General features: G+C 39.8%; 2 protein-coding genes across 2 annotated transcripts; one reads left to right on the top strand and one right to left on the bottom strand.

The window, feature by feature from the left end:
- Positions 1–1,838: 1,838 nt before the first annotated feature.
- On the top strand, positions 1,839–6,218 carry LOC113119626 (antigen peptide transporter 2-like). The gene is made up of 11 exons (XM_026289226.1): positions 1,839–2,517; positions 2,603–2,717; positions 2,802–2,932; positions 3,019–3,224; positions 3,329–3,526; positions 3,666–3,794; positions 3,931–4,119; positions 4,417–4,590; positions 5,019–5,178; positions 5,561–5,697; positions 5,815–6,218. Exons 1-11 carry the CDS (start codon positions 2,022–2,024, stop codon positions 6,055–6,057), a joined length of 2,178 nt encoding a protein of 725 aa, XP_026145011.1. The 5' UTR covers positions 1,839–2,021; the 3' UTR covers positions 6,058–6,218.
- A 2,004-nt stretch (positions 6,219–8,222) lies between these two features.
- Positions 8,223–13,728, bottom strand: LOC113119622 (uncharacterized). The gene is made up of 2 exons (XM_026289218.1): positions 8,416–13,728; positions 8,223–8,309 (listed from the first exon to the last, which is right to left on the bottom strand). Exon 1 carries the CDS (start codon positions 13,689–13,691, stop codon positions 8,988–8,990), a length of 4,704 nt encoding a protein of 1,567 aa, XP_026145003.1. The 5' UTR covers positions 13,692–13,728; the 3' UTR covers positions 8,223–8,309; positions 8,416–8,987.
- Between the last annotated feature and the right edge of the window lie 2,753 nt (positions 13,729–16,481).

Here is a 16,481-nt window from a genome sequence, read left to right as displayed (position 1 = left end):
CAGAGATGGCTCTTGTGTCTGTTTCAAGATCTACACAATGCACAAAGACAAACAGCATTGATAATCATATTCACATTTATTCAGTAAATATTTTAATTAGAACTACTGTTTGGAAATTGTTATCAGGGAGTCAGTGGTGAATCCTGTGATGAACAAGCTCTCTCCTCTACTGTGCTCTGTCTGGATCAGCAGCAGACCGAGCTCAAACCATTGCTGAGTAGACAACTATCAAATGGATATGCAGATATTCATGTTATTTAGAAAAGGTCATTGCAAAAATATGACAAAGAGAAAAAACCTAGAGTTTGTAGTTAATGGTAAGTTTCCCAGTGCAATGTACAAACACATATTTGAGAAATGTCATGGTGACAATATAATATTATATATTATATATTTGAATAATACTAAACAGTTCAGTGCAAATGTTAGAAAAGTCAGTCCAAATAACTAATAGAAGTGAGTGACACACCCATACTCAGAATTCGTGCTCTGCATTTAACCCATCCAAAGTGCACACACACACACACACACACACACAGTGAACACACACGCGGAGCAATGGGCTGCCATTTATGCTGTGGCACCCGGGGAGCAGTTGGGGGTTTGATGCCTTGCTCAAGGGCACCTAAGTCGTGGCATTGCCAGGACGAGACTCAAACCCACCACCTTAAAGTTAGGAGTCAACCTCGCTAACCACTAGGCCACAACTTGCCCATAGAAGTAAATTACACAGAAATGGCAGGAGACTATTACAGTGGAAATAATGTGAAAGAGACAGGTGTATGTATAACAAGAGAAGTACAGCAATAAGTATAACGATGTGAAGCTAGCGTTATAGATGTTCTAGATGTGTCCTTAGGGTTTAGAATTGTCTCATGTGTGCAACTTTTATCAGTGTGGTTGATTCAGCTCTAACATTATCTGACTGATAGTAGATAGACAGAAACTCCTGGGAAGTGTTGCATCTAATTATTTCTTTATAACTATTTAATGACTGTAAACATAATCATTATTATGTATATGAGATATCAAAACTATCCCTTCTGTCTCTGTCTCTCTCTCTCTCTCACTCACTTTGGCGATGGGTCGGGATGGCTCAAGTGGAGGCGTTGCAAATGTTGTCACCATTTATAAAGATGGGGCAGAAGAGAAGTGCATCTTAGGAAATGAACTGCCCAATTTTTTTGATGAGTTAATTAAAGGACCCTGATATTAGGAAGATTTCCATGTATATTTGTATCCTATGTTGGATAAAATACTTTGAAATTGCAAAAAATTTTAATTGTTTTGTTGAAATTACGAACATTTACAAATACATAAACATAAAAAAACATCCTTAGCTGTGCTGACTCAAAGTTTGATAATAAGCCATATTAGAAATTAGTATGCTTTCAATATGTTTAATCCTTACACACACAATGAGATTGTAGGCTCCTTATAAAACTGTCTACACAGAGCAAAATATGCTCTCAGGTCTCTGTTATGACTCATCAGTTGCTAGGCAGAAATGAAGGAGGTGGGTTATAAACCAAGTTTTCTGTTAGGGATCCTTGTAAAAGAGAAATATTTGATGCTCCTGATCAATAACAAACAGATATGTGAATAGACTAATGAAATCTAATTTCAAAAGATTTATTAATTTGTCTTGAAGATACCACATATATTATTTTTGATAATATTATCAGCGTAGCCTAACTGCTTCCTCTGAAGGTCATTCAAAATGTTGTGTAGTCTATTAAATGACTTGATTTGTGATTTTAAAATGTATCAACTGAGTGGAGCATTTAATTATTTTTTTATGTGAAAGGAAAATCCCTTGTCCTGAAACTGAAAGTAAAAGCAAGATTAAGTCGTGTCCTAAAATGCTCCGGCGCCGTGTGAAGAGAAGATAACCTCGTACTCCGTGTGAAAGTAGCAAAACGTTACTAACAAGAAAATACTAACGTTATCTGAGAAGAGGTTCGCTTTGTTTTTTTTGGAAATCGCTTACGCTACCACTGCAACCGACATATACACGCAACATGCGAAAGGTTTTGGTGTTCGCGTGTGTATTATGTGTAGACATAATAATAGTTTATACTCTGGACCTCGGAGGAACCTTGCTGAAGTCTCGTACAGGAAACCTCGACTATAATCTGTTTCGTCAGTGGGCTGAATCTGCACTGAGATGCGCGCTGCTCTCCGCAGGATCTGTTTTATATAAAGATGCGTCTGATCCACTGATACGGAGATCGATTACAGTCCACTGTTTTATTGGCTCGGTATACGAAACCGGGCGCTTAGCGCTGTTTGACAACTATCGCCTTGATAAATTAAATTCGTGGCTTGTCGGTACCGTCGCTGCTGCTTTAGCTTGTCTGTTTTGGGAGATAACGCTGCCTGACACGAATGGAGAGAGTAACGGTAAAGAGCGCAAACAGAAGGCTCGAGTCCTCTTCATCCGGGTCATCCGTTTATACAGGCCAGACTATTTATTTTTGTGCGGAGCATTTGTCTTTCTGGCCTTTGCTGTCCTATGTGAGTATTTCGTTGTATTTACTTTGCATATAAAATAAAAGTATAAAGTAAACCTGCTTTGTAAAGTACTTTTCACGTGTTTCAGGTGAGATGTTCATCCCACTGTACACTGGAAAGGTGATTGACATCTTGGGTTCACATTATCAATGGGATAACTTCAGATCAGCGATCATTCTCATGGGATTATTCTCTCTGGGAAGGTTGGTATTGCAAAATAAAATAGGTGTTTCATATTACAAAAATGAACAGTGTTAATAATGAACACTGGTGTTTGTTATCCTCAGTTCGTTCAGTGCTGGATGTCGTGGAGGTCTGTTCATGTGTGCAATCAATAGCTTCACCTGCAGAGTCAAGGTGCAACTGTTTGGGTCCCTTGTCAGGCAGGACATTGGCTTCTTTGAGACCACCAAGACAGGTAGATCAAATGCAATTTTTGGCGCATTTCAGTCATCATCAGTTGCTCTTTTGACTAAAATTCTTTCGAATGAATCTGTCTTTCAGGTGAAATCACATCTAGGCTGTCCACAGACACTACTCTAATGGGTCGGGCTGTAGCCCTGAATGTCAACGTCCTTCTGCGGACCATGATTAAGACCCTGGGCATGTTGTATCTGATGCTGAGCCTCTCATGGAAGCTTACACTTCTGATGCTGATGGAGACGCCGGTGACAGGCTTTCTGCAGAACATATATGACACACATTATCAGGTGGGATTTATAAAAAAATAAAAATGATGCCATGATAAATGATGGATAATATTTTCCTATGAAAAATTTGATATTATTTGTCATGTTTTCATGCTCCCTTTTAGAGGCTGTCAAAAGAAGTCCAGGACTCCATTGCACAAGCCAATGACGCGGCTGGGGAGGCGGTGTCAGGAATCAGGACAGTAAAGAGTTTCAGGACAGAACTTGGTGAAGCTCATCGATATAATGTCCGCTTGATGGAAACCCATAATCTGAAGACCCGACGGGACACAGTCAGGGCGATTTACCTGTTGGTTAGGCGGGTTAGTATGAATTTATTCCATTAATGTTATAGTCCATTAATAAAAGTCCATATGTATTTATTTTCTTTGAAACAAACTTGTTGATATGGAACAGCATTGCTATGGATCTTTTCTTCTTAACTATGTATGTGGTTTTCAGATGACAGAAGTGGGAATGAAGGTGGCCATGCTTTACTATGGGAGACTCTTCATCCAGTATGGACAGATGAGCACAGGGAATCTCGTCTCTTTCATCCTCTATCAGTCCGACCTTGCAAGAAACATCAGGGTATATCTGTGTTTCTTTTAATAGAAGAAAATGTAAGAGAATATATCTGGTGATATAGAAAGTAGCAAAAAAATTTATTACCTAAACTGCAGCATCAAGATAAAAGGAGTATAAAAAAATGTCATCCATTTCCCAGACTTTGATCTATATCTTTGGAGACATGCTGAACTCAGTGGGTGCAGCTGGAAAGGTGTTCGAGTACATGGACCGAAAGCCTGAAGTCAGTATTGATGGAGACCTGCAGCCCAGTGATCTGAAAGGACACATCAGCTTTCAGGACCTCACCTTCTCGTATCCCAGAAGACCTGACCACAATGTGTTAAAGGTACAACCTTTAGACTTGAGGTTCACATCACTTGATCCTCATCACGGTTGAGAAGGCAATTCATATGAACCTAAAATGTAAATAAATGATACTTAAACACTTTTAAAGAAATATATTTTATTTCTTAGATTTCTGTACTTCTCTAAAGGGTCTATAGAATTGAGGAGACAAACTGTATATCAACTGTGTAAAAAAAATGTACACATGATCTGTACAAGGTTTATCATATATTTATAATATTTCAAATAGTTATTTTTATCATTTGTCTGTTTACTCTACTCTTTTGTCTGTGTTCAGAACTTCTCTGTGGACTTGAAGCCGGGTCAGATGACGGCTCTGGTGGGAATGTCAGGAGGAGGGAAGAGCACCTGTGTGAGTCTCCTGGAGAGATTTTACCAGCCTAAGCAGGGACAGATTCTGTTAGACGGTCAACCACTGCAGAACTACCAGCACAAATACTTGCACAGCAAGGTGAATACTCTGAAATAACAAACCCGTTAATACCATCTCTACTTAATGCTGTTTTATAACAAAGTTCGGGAGGAACAGTCGCAGTTCATTAACCTGATTAACACAAGTGGAGACCAATCAGTAATCAACTCATGACAAGGTATAAATAACAGCAGAACCTATCTCTGTTCATTGACAGTTTCAGCATCCCTCCTCCACCCCATTTCTCCTCACTTATAGATCCATCTACTCTTACCACAACCGGGGGGAGTACTCTGGGTTCGGGCCACATCCCGAGCTCGGAGCCCTCCACCCGGACAGCACGCCAAATACGCATAAACTTACGGTATTAATATACGTAGATGTGAACTCGTGAAAGTCTATTAAAGAGCCATGTACAGCCATCTAATGGAATGCAAAGAGCATACACTGTAAATAATCTCTCTCAGATAGCGATGGTGGGTCAGGAGCCTGTACTTTTCTCCGGCACTGTACGAGACAACATCGCCTATGGTCTGCCCGGCTGCTCAATGGAGAGAGTAAAGGAGGCTGCCAGCAAAGCCAATGCCCATGCCTTCATCTCAAACATGGAAAAAGGCTACGAAACAGGTAAATGAACTGCTGTCACTGTCATTCTTGTGTCAGTGACTAGAACGATTCAGATTAGACATAAAAAATAATTTAAAGCAAAAATCGTCTACTCTTAATATCTGTCATCATCAGAATTGCTTGCATTCATAGCCCTTTAGTTGTACATTCTGCCTACACCCAAACAAACTTAGCCTGAAAAGTTTCGCTGGTACATCAGCATAAACCAGCCTGGACTTAGACATGTTAGCCTAAGATGAACTTTACATTTAAAGTTATTTTAGAATTCCTGATATTATCAGCCATTCTGGATTTTTGTTGCCACTCCATTTTTATTGGATAAGGATGGTTTTAGATTTGAGCATGGTAAAAGTGTTTCATCAGATCCTGTTTTCTTTGTCAGATGTGGGAGAGCGTGGTAATCTGCTCTCAGGAGGTGAGAAGCAGCGCATCGCTATCGCCAGAGCACTGATCAGACAACCTCAGGTGCTCATACTGGATGAAGTCACCAGCTCTTTAGACACTGAAAGTGAACAAATGGTAAAACAAGGCTATTCAGTATGAACACAAAGACTTATGCACTGTATGCGTTCACAAATCCCTGTTTCCTTTAGTGCTAGTATTCAAATATTTCTTGCATGTTTTGTTATTCCACAGGTTCAACAGGCCCTGGCCTGCTGCCCCACTCAGACCTTGCTTGTGATCGCTCATAGGCTGAAGACCATCGAGAGGGCGGATCAGATCGTGGTGATTGACAGCGGTGAGGTGGTGGAGCTGGGGACACATCAGGAACTGATGGACAAGAAAGGAAGTTACTATAAACTGAGAGAGAGGCTCTTTACTGATGATAACACAGCAAACCAAGACAATGAGAAATCTGACACTATAAAAGCTCAATAGTCTGTGTTAAAATATTGTGCATGTTCATAATACAAATATACCATTACAAACCTTTGTAAATAGGAACATACAGTATAAGTTAGGACGTTATCCTTAAACCATTATAACATCTCTAAAAGATCTGTGATCTGTGAAATGTGGACTTGTACATAGAATAAATTCAGAGGCGATCATCAGTCAAAATGTTTAATCAACAAACAATTTAGATAAATGTAACATGTTGCATTTGTTCATGTGAATAAATATTGGGTTCTTTGTTTTTGTATGTTTGTTTTATACAGTTTAAGTTAAAATTTTAGTGACGTCATTACTTTTGTCACGTTTATGTTCCTGTTTTTTCTTATTTGGTCATGTTCCTGTGTTCCCTAATTAGTTCCCATAGTTCCATCATTAGAGTCTCATTTGTGTCAGGTGTGTTAACCCATTAGGTGCATCTGTTTTTCCTATTTAAAAGACTGTTCCTGAATTGCTTTCACTGTTCAGTCACTGTTATGTTTGCTTCGTTCCATACCTGTACTCCTGTGTTTGGATTAAAGTTAGAATCGTTTTGGCTCACCTGTGATTCTGTCTTCTTGTGTCCCTAGATGATGACATCCTATTGTCATGGATGTTGGATTTATTTCATAACTGTACTGAATGAATGTATCAGCTCATGCCATGTGCTCATTTTAAACTATAATACTATACAAAACAACAACAACATATTGCTCAGTCTGCTGCTGTAGAGACTTATAGTTTTGAATTTGTCAAAAACTCTCTTCAGAGTTGGAATAAAATTAATGGTTTCAGAATCAAAGTAAAAAATGTTTTTTTTTTAAAAATGGTTGCTTTCTTGCAATGCCAAAGCTGCCAGTCCTATTCAGCACCATTTTGTTATTGAAATAGATACCTTGATTTGAATATAGGTCAGTGCAAAATGACCTATATAAGACACTGAAATTCAGTATGGACTCACTGCCCGACCCTAAAGTGCACAGCGCTGGACTTGGCACAGATTAATTTTCAGTATATACTTTACTGTACACCAATCCTTCATTTAAAATTGATACGCAGTCAAATGGTTTACTTTCATTTACAATATATATACTATAATACATAACAGGACCTAGCACATCTAACGTAGATTATGATGAATGCAATTTTAAAGTCCATTTTAAAGAACTCACTTGAGCAAGATGACATGAAGAAAATGTATTTACAAAACTATACAATTACAGCCAAAAAAAAAAAAAAAAAAAAAACGTTATACAGAAGTAGCTATATGGAGAAAAAAAAAGGTAAAAAAAATTTTTTTTGCAAACCTACCCTTGCAATTACTTATACTTGGGTTATAAAAATGAGCTAACATGAACTAACAAAAAACATTTCTATTTTTATTATTAACAAACAGTGACAAAGATTAAAACTGTAACAAATGTATGGCTCATTTGAGTTAGTTTCAACATTTACTAATGTTAACTAATGATACCTTATTGTAAGTGTTTAGAACAACAGTGGTAAATGGCAAAGTTTGGAAATTAAAAAAATTAAAATATATTTATCTAATCATTTACAACTATAACCATGGATACTTTTTGAGTGAAACAATGACTACTGTTCCTTGGTTGTTGCTCATTTTCAAATCTCTCAGCATTTATGGTTGCCGTGGTGTAACTGTGTCTTTCAGCATCTTAATCCAGTTATATATTTTTTTTTTTGTGTGCTTTCTTTTCTGCACCTGTAAAGAGCAAAAAATATACAAGCATCTATTGGGTCTAACGTAATTTGCCAAACTGAACGGAATTAAATATATGTTCTACCTGTTGTTAGACAGGCTATTAGCACTAACTGTAATGACAGCACAATAAGTAGCTGTGCCATGCATTAATAATATTTAGTGTGTAACATGCAAATTAAAGGGAGAGCTCAGCCAAAGATGAAAATCATTTACACCCAGCCCCCATGTTGCCCAAAACTGACAAATGTGTTGGTTTTGATTCCCACCATTCTTCAAAGTATCTTCATTTGAATTCTGCAGAAAAACAAATGTCAGAGGTTTAGAAAACGTATGTATAGTAAATGGTGACAGAATTCTGGGTTAACTATACTTTTAAGTATATTAATAGAAACACTTCTCACTAGTCATCACTGTGCAGAAAAATAACAGTGAATGCTATTAATATGCCCGCCCTTAGTCATGACGCGAAGGCTGAGGTTCTTTAACTGATGTTTAATGTGTTCTGGACTTAGACTCCAACACCAACACCGTAGAACTGAGTAAAAAAGGGTGAATATACAACAAACATGTCATACATTCAGTTACATGTAAAACACACATGACTTTAAACTCGTACATAAACAGAAAATACATCCACATACCACTTTTGCCTGCTTATGAGCTAAGAGAGGGGGTTATCTTGAAGCTTCTTTATCGGATGACTTCTAAATAGAAATACTTTAAACTTTGCAATGATTACATCATTCCATATGATCAGCAGAATTGCTCTGTTAAACTCGGATCGCAGTTCTGACTCGTTCTCCGTGACAAAACAGGAAGTGACATACAAAGGCACGATGGGAGCAAAATAAAATATAACCAAAGAAAACTCTTAGAAAGAATAAATATTCCTCAAATATACAACAGTTGAGTATATAAATCACAATAAGCATTATAAAATAGTCGAAATATAAAAATATACAGATTAGACTGATCAAAAAGTTATAAATAAATGAGTGTTGAAGTACACAAGCGCCATCTAGTGGAAATAAACATTATAGATTCCGAAAGCTTGTAACAGCAAACACACTCCCACCATCACGCAATGTGTGATTCTTAAAAGAATTTACTTTATAAATACTCAGTAACTCAACATGAACTAATAAACATTCAGTGGATAAGTATTTGTACACGTTTAACATACACAGTCAAACACCTTTCAAACTTAACCCTTTTAATCAGCTTCAAGTAGTAACACTGTTTTGTGTATGGGTCTTTCTAAGTAGACTGACTTATTTGTGCGTGCACCCTTGCTATCTAGTGTTGCATCACTAACAAGAAGTTTAAGTCTTCTCACCATTCCATCAGATCCTGGGAAAACTTCTACCACTTTAGCTAGCTTCCACTGATTTCGTGATGCCAAATCATCTTGAAGCAGAACGATATCATTTATTTTGGTGTTTCTCCTGCTCTTATTCCACTTACTTCTCTGCTGCAGATTCAACAGATATTCCTTCCTCCACCTGGTCCAAAACTCATTTGCCAGAAACTGAACTCTTTTCCATCTTTTCTGAAGATAAAGATCTTCCCTCACAAACTCTCCAGGAGGTGGTGCAATGATGGTGGACTTCATTGTTAGTATATGATTCGGCGTCAACGGTTCTGGTCCCACAGGATCATTGAGGTGCTCTGAGGTCAATGGTCGACTATTTACGATCGCCATTACTTCATACATGAATGTTCTTAAGGAAGAACTGTCCAGTCTTGCTGCAGACTTGTCTAGGATGGACGTTAGTACACTCCTTACAGTCCGGATCTGTCTCTCCCAGACACCACCCATGTGACTGGAAGCAGGCGGGTTCATGATAAAGGTACAGCCTAACTCTTTCACACGTTCTTGATCCATTCCCTTCATCAACTTCAGGAACTCTCCCTTTGCACCCACGAAGTTGGTACCTTGATCACTATAAAGCTGACTTACATTGCCACGTATAGCAATAAGACAACGCAGTGCATTAAGAAAGGCATCAGTACTAAGATCATCCAGCACCTCAAGATGAACAGCTCGCGAACACATGCAGGTGAAAAGTAGTCCGTATCTCTTCAACTCTTTCCTTCCCTCTTTAACATAGAACGGACCGAAGCAGTCCATGCCACTATAGGTGAACGGAGGGGTAGCTTCCATCCTTTCTGGTGGCAGGTCAGCCATCCTTTGCTCCTGATTGCATTTCCTCAGCTTCCTACACTTAATGCATTTGTAGATGAGAGATGAAACTTCGCTACTGCATCCCAGAATCCAAATACCATTGGAGCGGATTTCATTGATGGTTATGCCACGACCTTGATGTTGCACCTTTTCATGGAAGTGTTTTATGAGTAAACGAGATATATGATGTCCTTTAGGAAGAATGGCTGGATGCTTGACATGAGAGTGAAGCTCTGCCTGTGTCAATCGTCCTCCCACTCGTAAGACATCATGGTCATCGATAAACGGACTTAACTTGTACAGCTTGTTGAAAAGACTTGAATTAACTTCCTTGCCTTGTCTTAGATGCTTGATCTCGTCACTGAACACTTCTTCTTGAACAATGTGAATTATGAATTGTTCAGCATCCTTCCTTTCTTCAAGTGTTGTGGAATTGTTGGATCTTTCTACCAAACCTTTCGCACTCCTTGCACAACGTTTGAGCCTTGCTATGGCTTTCACTGCCCTCTTCCAATCTGAAAACCTTTGCAAGCGATCTGACAGACACCACTCTTCCCTTGCCTTGGTCATTAGAACCTGTGCCCTTTTGAGTTCCGGGTCTCCATCATTAACTTCTCCCACCTTAATGTCATCCTTAGGGAGTTCTCTTTGCCATAGGAAACTTGGACCAGTAAACCAGTTCGATCCCATGAGTTCCTTTACGGTGAGCCCACGAGAGGCATGGTCAGCTGGATTTTGTTCTGAAGCCACATATCTCCATTGACTAGTCTCAGTGCTTGTTCTGATCTGCTGAACTCGGTTGGCTACAAATACATGGAAACGTCGTGCATCGTTGTTAATATAGCCAAGGACAACTTTGGAGTCGGTCCAGTAGTATTCACGAATGCCATCCAATTCTAGTTCTCTTTTGAGCAGATCACCAGTTCTTGTGGCAACCACTGCAGCTGAGAGCTCCAGTCTGGGAATTGTTGTTACCTTTGTTGGAGCAACCCTAGCTTTACTCATAACAAGAGTGCAGTAGACTTCTCCAGACTTGGTTACAGCTCTGAGGTATGAACATACTCCATAGCCTGACACACTGGCGTCTGAGAAATGGTGTAGCTCATATTGTTGAACATCCTTGAATGTTGATGGCACATAACAACGTGGTATCTTCACCAAAGACAGGTTATGGAGGTCTCGCAACCAAGCTTCCCAATGCGGCTTGAGGTCATCAGGAAGTAGTTCGTCCCAGCCTAACTTGTCTTGACACATCTTTTGTAGAGTCCTTTTCCCAACTAAAATGAAGGGAGCAACGAATCCAAGAGGATCAAAAATGGAAGCAACTGTAGACAGCACACCTCTTCTAGTAAAAGGATTTTCCTTTACTAACACTCTGAAATGGAACTTGTCTGAAGCCACGCACCATTGGATGCCGAGCGCCCTCTCTACTTTAGGTTCTCCTAGGGTCAAGTCAAAGTCAATTGCCCCTTCAGTACATTCCTCCTTTGGAATTGTGGCAATCACCGTCTTGCTGTTGGTGATGAATTTATGCAAGCGAAGCTTTCCGGTATTGCAGAGACCCCTGGCTTCCTTTACAAGCTGGATTGCCTCTGCTTCAGTGTCCACACTCGCTAAGCCATCGTCAACATAAAAATTACGTTGTATGAACTTCACTGTGGCTTGATTAAACTTGCCTTGACCTTGTACGGCAAGGTATTTGAGGCCGAAGTTTGCACATCCAGGCGAGGAGGCCGCTCCGAACAAATGGACCTTCATTCGAAAAACTGAAGGTGAGGCTTCCATGTTTCCATCTTCCCACCATAGGAACCTGAGGTAGTCCCGATCCTTTGGAGCAACGTGGAACTGGTGGAACATACGCTCCACATCACACATGATGGCTACTTGCCCTTTCCGGAAACGACACAAGACTCCAACAAGGGTATTTGTGAGGTCAGGCCCAGTCAGTAGATGCTCATTCAGAGAAGTATTCTGAAATCTTGCAGAGCAATCAAAGACGATACGAATCTTGCCTGGCTTCTGTGGGTTATATACTCCATGGTGAGGTATATACCATGCTGGTTGACTACTTAACTCCATCTCTGGGACCCTTTCAGCATCGCCTCTTGCTATTATGTCCTTCATGAAAGCCATGTAGTCCTTTTGGTACTGTTCATCTCTCTTTAAACGCTTCTCTAGGGATTTCAGTCGATGCTCTGCACACGCTTTGTTGTTTGGCAAATCTGGCCTCTCACCCTTAAAAGGCAATGGCATCTCATAGTGTCCATCTTGCACTTGCTTAATGCCTTCATTCAATTTTGCCAAAAACCTTAAGTCTTCTTGCGACGTTGAGACTTCCTCATTATCCCGTTCTACAAAGTCTGACTCAAAAACCTTCAATATCTCTGCCGGAGTGATCATCTCTTTAACCTTGTTCCTCTGTACAAAGCAGACTTCAGACTTGAGTTTGTGAGATGGATCACGAGCTGGTAGAACTTGCTTCATGATAATCCTGTGACTCACACCGATTTCATCTTCATAATAACTGTTGTCATGGTTGTATCCAACGATACTCCAACCCAACACGGATCTTTGTGCAAATGGCTGATCTTCATTGCCACTGAGAACATCCCTGGGAAGTAAGGCTTGAGGGCAGTTGTAGCCTATTAACAAACCTACTTCACAGTCAAGTGCAGGAGCCATTTCATCTGCCAGATGTTCTAGATGAGGCCAATTCTTTGCGGTTTCACATGTAGGTATATGAGATCTATTTGCAGGTATGTAGTCTCTAGTATAAGTTGTTGGAAGTTTGATTTTAACTTCAGACTGAATGCCTCTTACTTGTAGACCATTCAATTTGTGACTGGACACAACCTTCGTTTTGGATGTTATGGTGGAAATCTTGAGTTTGACAGGCTCTTTCTTGATATCAAGTGTCTCAGCTGTGTCCTTTAAAATGAAAGTAGTGTCGCTCTGAGTATCAAGCAAGGCATACACTAAAATCTCCTTCCTTGGTTCATCTGTTGTTGAGACATATACTGGAATGATTGATGACGTATGAGTGCCGTTCCTTTCTTGAACTACTCTGTTTGAAGTCACAGGCTTAGACTCTTGTACCTTCTGTGCTTCGGCTGTTCTATCTGCAGATCCGTGATTGACCTTGAACTGATCTTGACTGGTTCTAGAGCTTTGTCCTGGGTATTTATTTACACGGTCCTGGTGTAGGCTTGTTGGGTGACACTTCTCACATTTTTCACACACACTCCTAGAGGTGCAGCTTCTGGAGTTATGACCAGTCTTAAGACAGCCAAAGCACAACTTCTCAGACTGTACAAACTTCAATCTTTCCTCAATTGGTCTTTCCATAAATTTGCGACACTTATGGAGAGTGTGGCCTAATCTCTTACAAAAGACACACATAAGGCTAGTCCTTTCACTGGAACTAGTGGTGAATGTCTTTGCACTTGAGTTGCGATTCCTCTGAAACTTATAATGATCTTGATCTGATTGCTTGAACCTTTCTTGCTCTGCTGGCTTTATCGCTTGCAGTGAGGTGATAGGATTGCATGCGATTCTAGCTTCCTTGTTAAGAAATTCAACAAAGTATTTGAAATCTGGGAATCCTTTGTATTCGTCTTGAAACTTGGTGACTGCTCTATTCCAACGTGAACTCAACCAGTCTGGCAATTTGGCTAATATTCTTTGATTTTCAACACAGTCATTCAGAGCTTGTAAACCTTGTACATAAGGCATTGCTGATTCAACACTGCTTAGGAAATCTACAAATTCCTGGAGGCCTTTGCTGTCTTTGGTAGCAATCTTGTGCCAAGACTGTATTTGTCCACGGTAAGATTTGCCAACTACGAACGGATTGCCGAACCGGTCATCAAGGATGTTCCAGGCTGCCGTGTAAGCCATTTCTGTTCCAGCCACAAAATGTCCTTCAATCGCTCTCTTGGCCGGACCACCTACATACTTGCGTAGAAAGAATAGCTTTTCTTGTGATGGCAAGTTCTTGCGATCAATTAACGTCTGGAAGGACAGCTTCCAGTCATTATACTTCAAGGGGATCTCCAGAAAAAACAACAGGTTCTGTAATTGGAATCCTATTGGCTGTAATCGCTTCAGCCAGTGCCTTCACAAGATCATTAGAAGCTTCGTTGGGAGCAGGCCATGTAGGTGACTGAGAGATATGAGCTTGGGGTAACCTTTGAGAAGAACAAGAGGGTTGGTTGAAAGGAGCAGTGTCTTGAGCGAGCGTAAATGGCTGAGAGAGAGAAAAAGGAACGCTTGGTTGAAAAACATAATGTTCTTGCCTTTGTTGAAGAAGAGGAGCAGAACGCTGTTCTCCCTCATCACCTTTGATGCTTTCAGCATAAACTTGCAGCCTTGCTTGTGCTGCGTTATGTCTTTTTAGTTCCTCCAACCGTTCCACTTCTTTTTTCTTTTCTTCCAGCTTTATTTTTCTAACAGTGCTTTCTGAAATAAATTGAGCCCTTTTCCTTGCATTCTCCGCTTCGGTTTCCCTTTCTTGAGCTTCTCTTTCTGCTGCTAACCTTTCATCCTCTGCCTCCAGTTTCCTAATTTCCTCTTCATGCTGATGTTTGTGTCTTCATTATTTTAATCACTTCTTGTGTAGCCGCTACTTCAGCCGCTGCTTCTTGTCTTTTCTGCAGAGAATCACTGTAAGATTGACTGGACATCTTGGAAACAGACTTTGACTTACTGGAGGTTGCTGAGATGATGCTGGACACAGTGGCTTCAAACACTGAATCTGAATCAGGCCAGGGAATGTCCTTAGGATCACCGTTGAGGAATCTTTGAGACTTCTCATTTGCAGTGCTAGTAATGGCAAGGCAAGTGTCATTTTTCCTCCGAATTTCAGGTTCAGGGCTTGTGATGCTTCTTATATCACCATAAATATGGTCGACCTCAGACTGAGTGGCATTAATGGTGCTCACAACTTCACAAATCAATTCTGCATCATCATTGTTCTTAATGGCTCTTTTCAAACCATTGATGTGATACTTCCACCTTCTATACTTCTGCTCAAAGCTTCTTTTCAGATCATTTAGTCTAGCGTCTTGCAGCGTTTTACCCTTCTCGGTAAGCGTGCGTGCTCGCTGGCTTCTTCTAATATCTGAGAGCTGTGTATTATCTATGTCCACCTGAGGTTGTTGTACTTGTGCAGCCACTTCAACTTGATCAGTTATATCAGCCTGCTCTGATGGAATGACCTGCTCTGCATTGTCTACGTCTTGTGCAGTAGGGGTTGTATAGCTAACTTCTTTAGTAGCCAGCAATGTATTTTCACTTGTATTTGACATGCTAAACCTGTGTTGCACTATAATGTGAATATTCAAAGAGCAATCTAAAGTTTAGTGTAAAGCGGTTATCTCAGCTACACTTATGTGATCCAATCATGTAAATGATAACAAGCTACAGAACTGTCAAGAAGTAGTCTATGAATTCAACTTGTAAAGAAAAAATGTGAATATCAACACGCTTAAATGATGAAGTATACACAAATACTTTGAATACAACAGAAATTCAAACTTTAGTCTTATTTAATAGTAGCAAAATTGTTTATCTGTTTAGTCCCTTTTTAGTTTCTTAATAAGTCAAACGATAATAGAAAAATGTCCAACTTTATCTTAGAATGGGAATGATGGAAATACCAGAGCAATTGAAACTTCAGTGACAGTTCACAAAGACCTTGCGCTGCTTCCAAGTCACTAACTTCAAAAGTGCTTGCTTGCTCAGCCTTTGCTTGCTTCAGTCAAGTCAATTGCAATCTTTCATGTTGTACTTCCCTCATTCAACATGTGGCGCCTCTTGATGGCCGATTTCCCTCGTGCAGCTTTACGATCTGATGCAGTTGGCCCTTCACCGAAGCAGGCAAAAGTGTTCTACTATGCCCGCCCTTAGTCATGACGCGAAGGCTGAGGTTCTTTAAACTGATGTTTAATGTGTTCTGGACTTAGACTCCAACACCAACACCGTAGAACTGCAGTAAAAAAGGGTGAATATACAACAAACATGTCATACATTCAGTTTACATGTAAAACACACATGACTTTAAACTCGTACATAAACAGAAAATACATCCACATACCACTTTTGCCTGCTTATGAGCTAAGAGAGGGGGTTATCTTGAAGCTTCTTTAATCGGATGACTTCTAAATAGAAATACTTTAAACTTTGCAATGATTACATCATTCATATATGATCAGCAGAATTGCTCTGTGAAACTCGGACCGCAGTTCTGACTCGTTCTCCGTGACAAAACAGGAAGTGACATACAAAGGCACGATGGGAGCAAAATAAAATATAACCAAAGAAAACTCTTAGAAAGAATAAATATTCCTCAAATATACAACAGTTGAGTATATAAATCACAATAAGCATTATAAAATAGTCGAAATATAAAAATATACAGATTAGACTGATCAAAAAGTTATAAATAAATGAGTGTTGAAGTACACAAGCGCCATCTAGTGGAAATAAACATTATAGATTCCGAAAGCTTGTAACAGCAAACAC

Source organism: Carassius auratus, chromosome 19 (assembly GCF_003368295.1).
Source record: "Carassius auratus strain Wakin chromosome 19, ASM336829v1, whole genome shotgun sequence".
Classification (NCBI taxonomy): domain Eukaryota; kingdom Metazoa; phylum Chordata; class Actinopteri; order Cypriniformes; family Cyprinidae; genus Carassius; species Carassius auratus.
The sequence above is the reverse complement of the archived record's forward strand: the minus strand, read 5'-3'. Positions and strand labels throughout refer to the sequence as shown.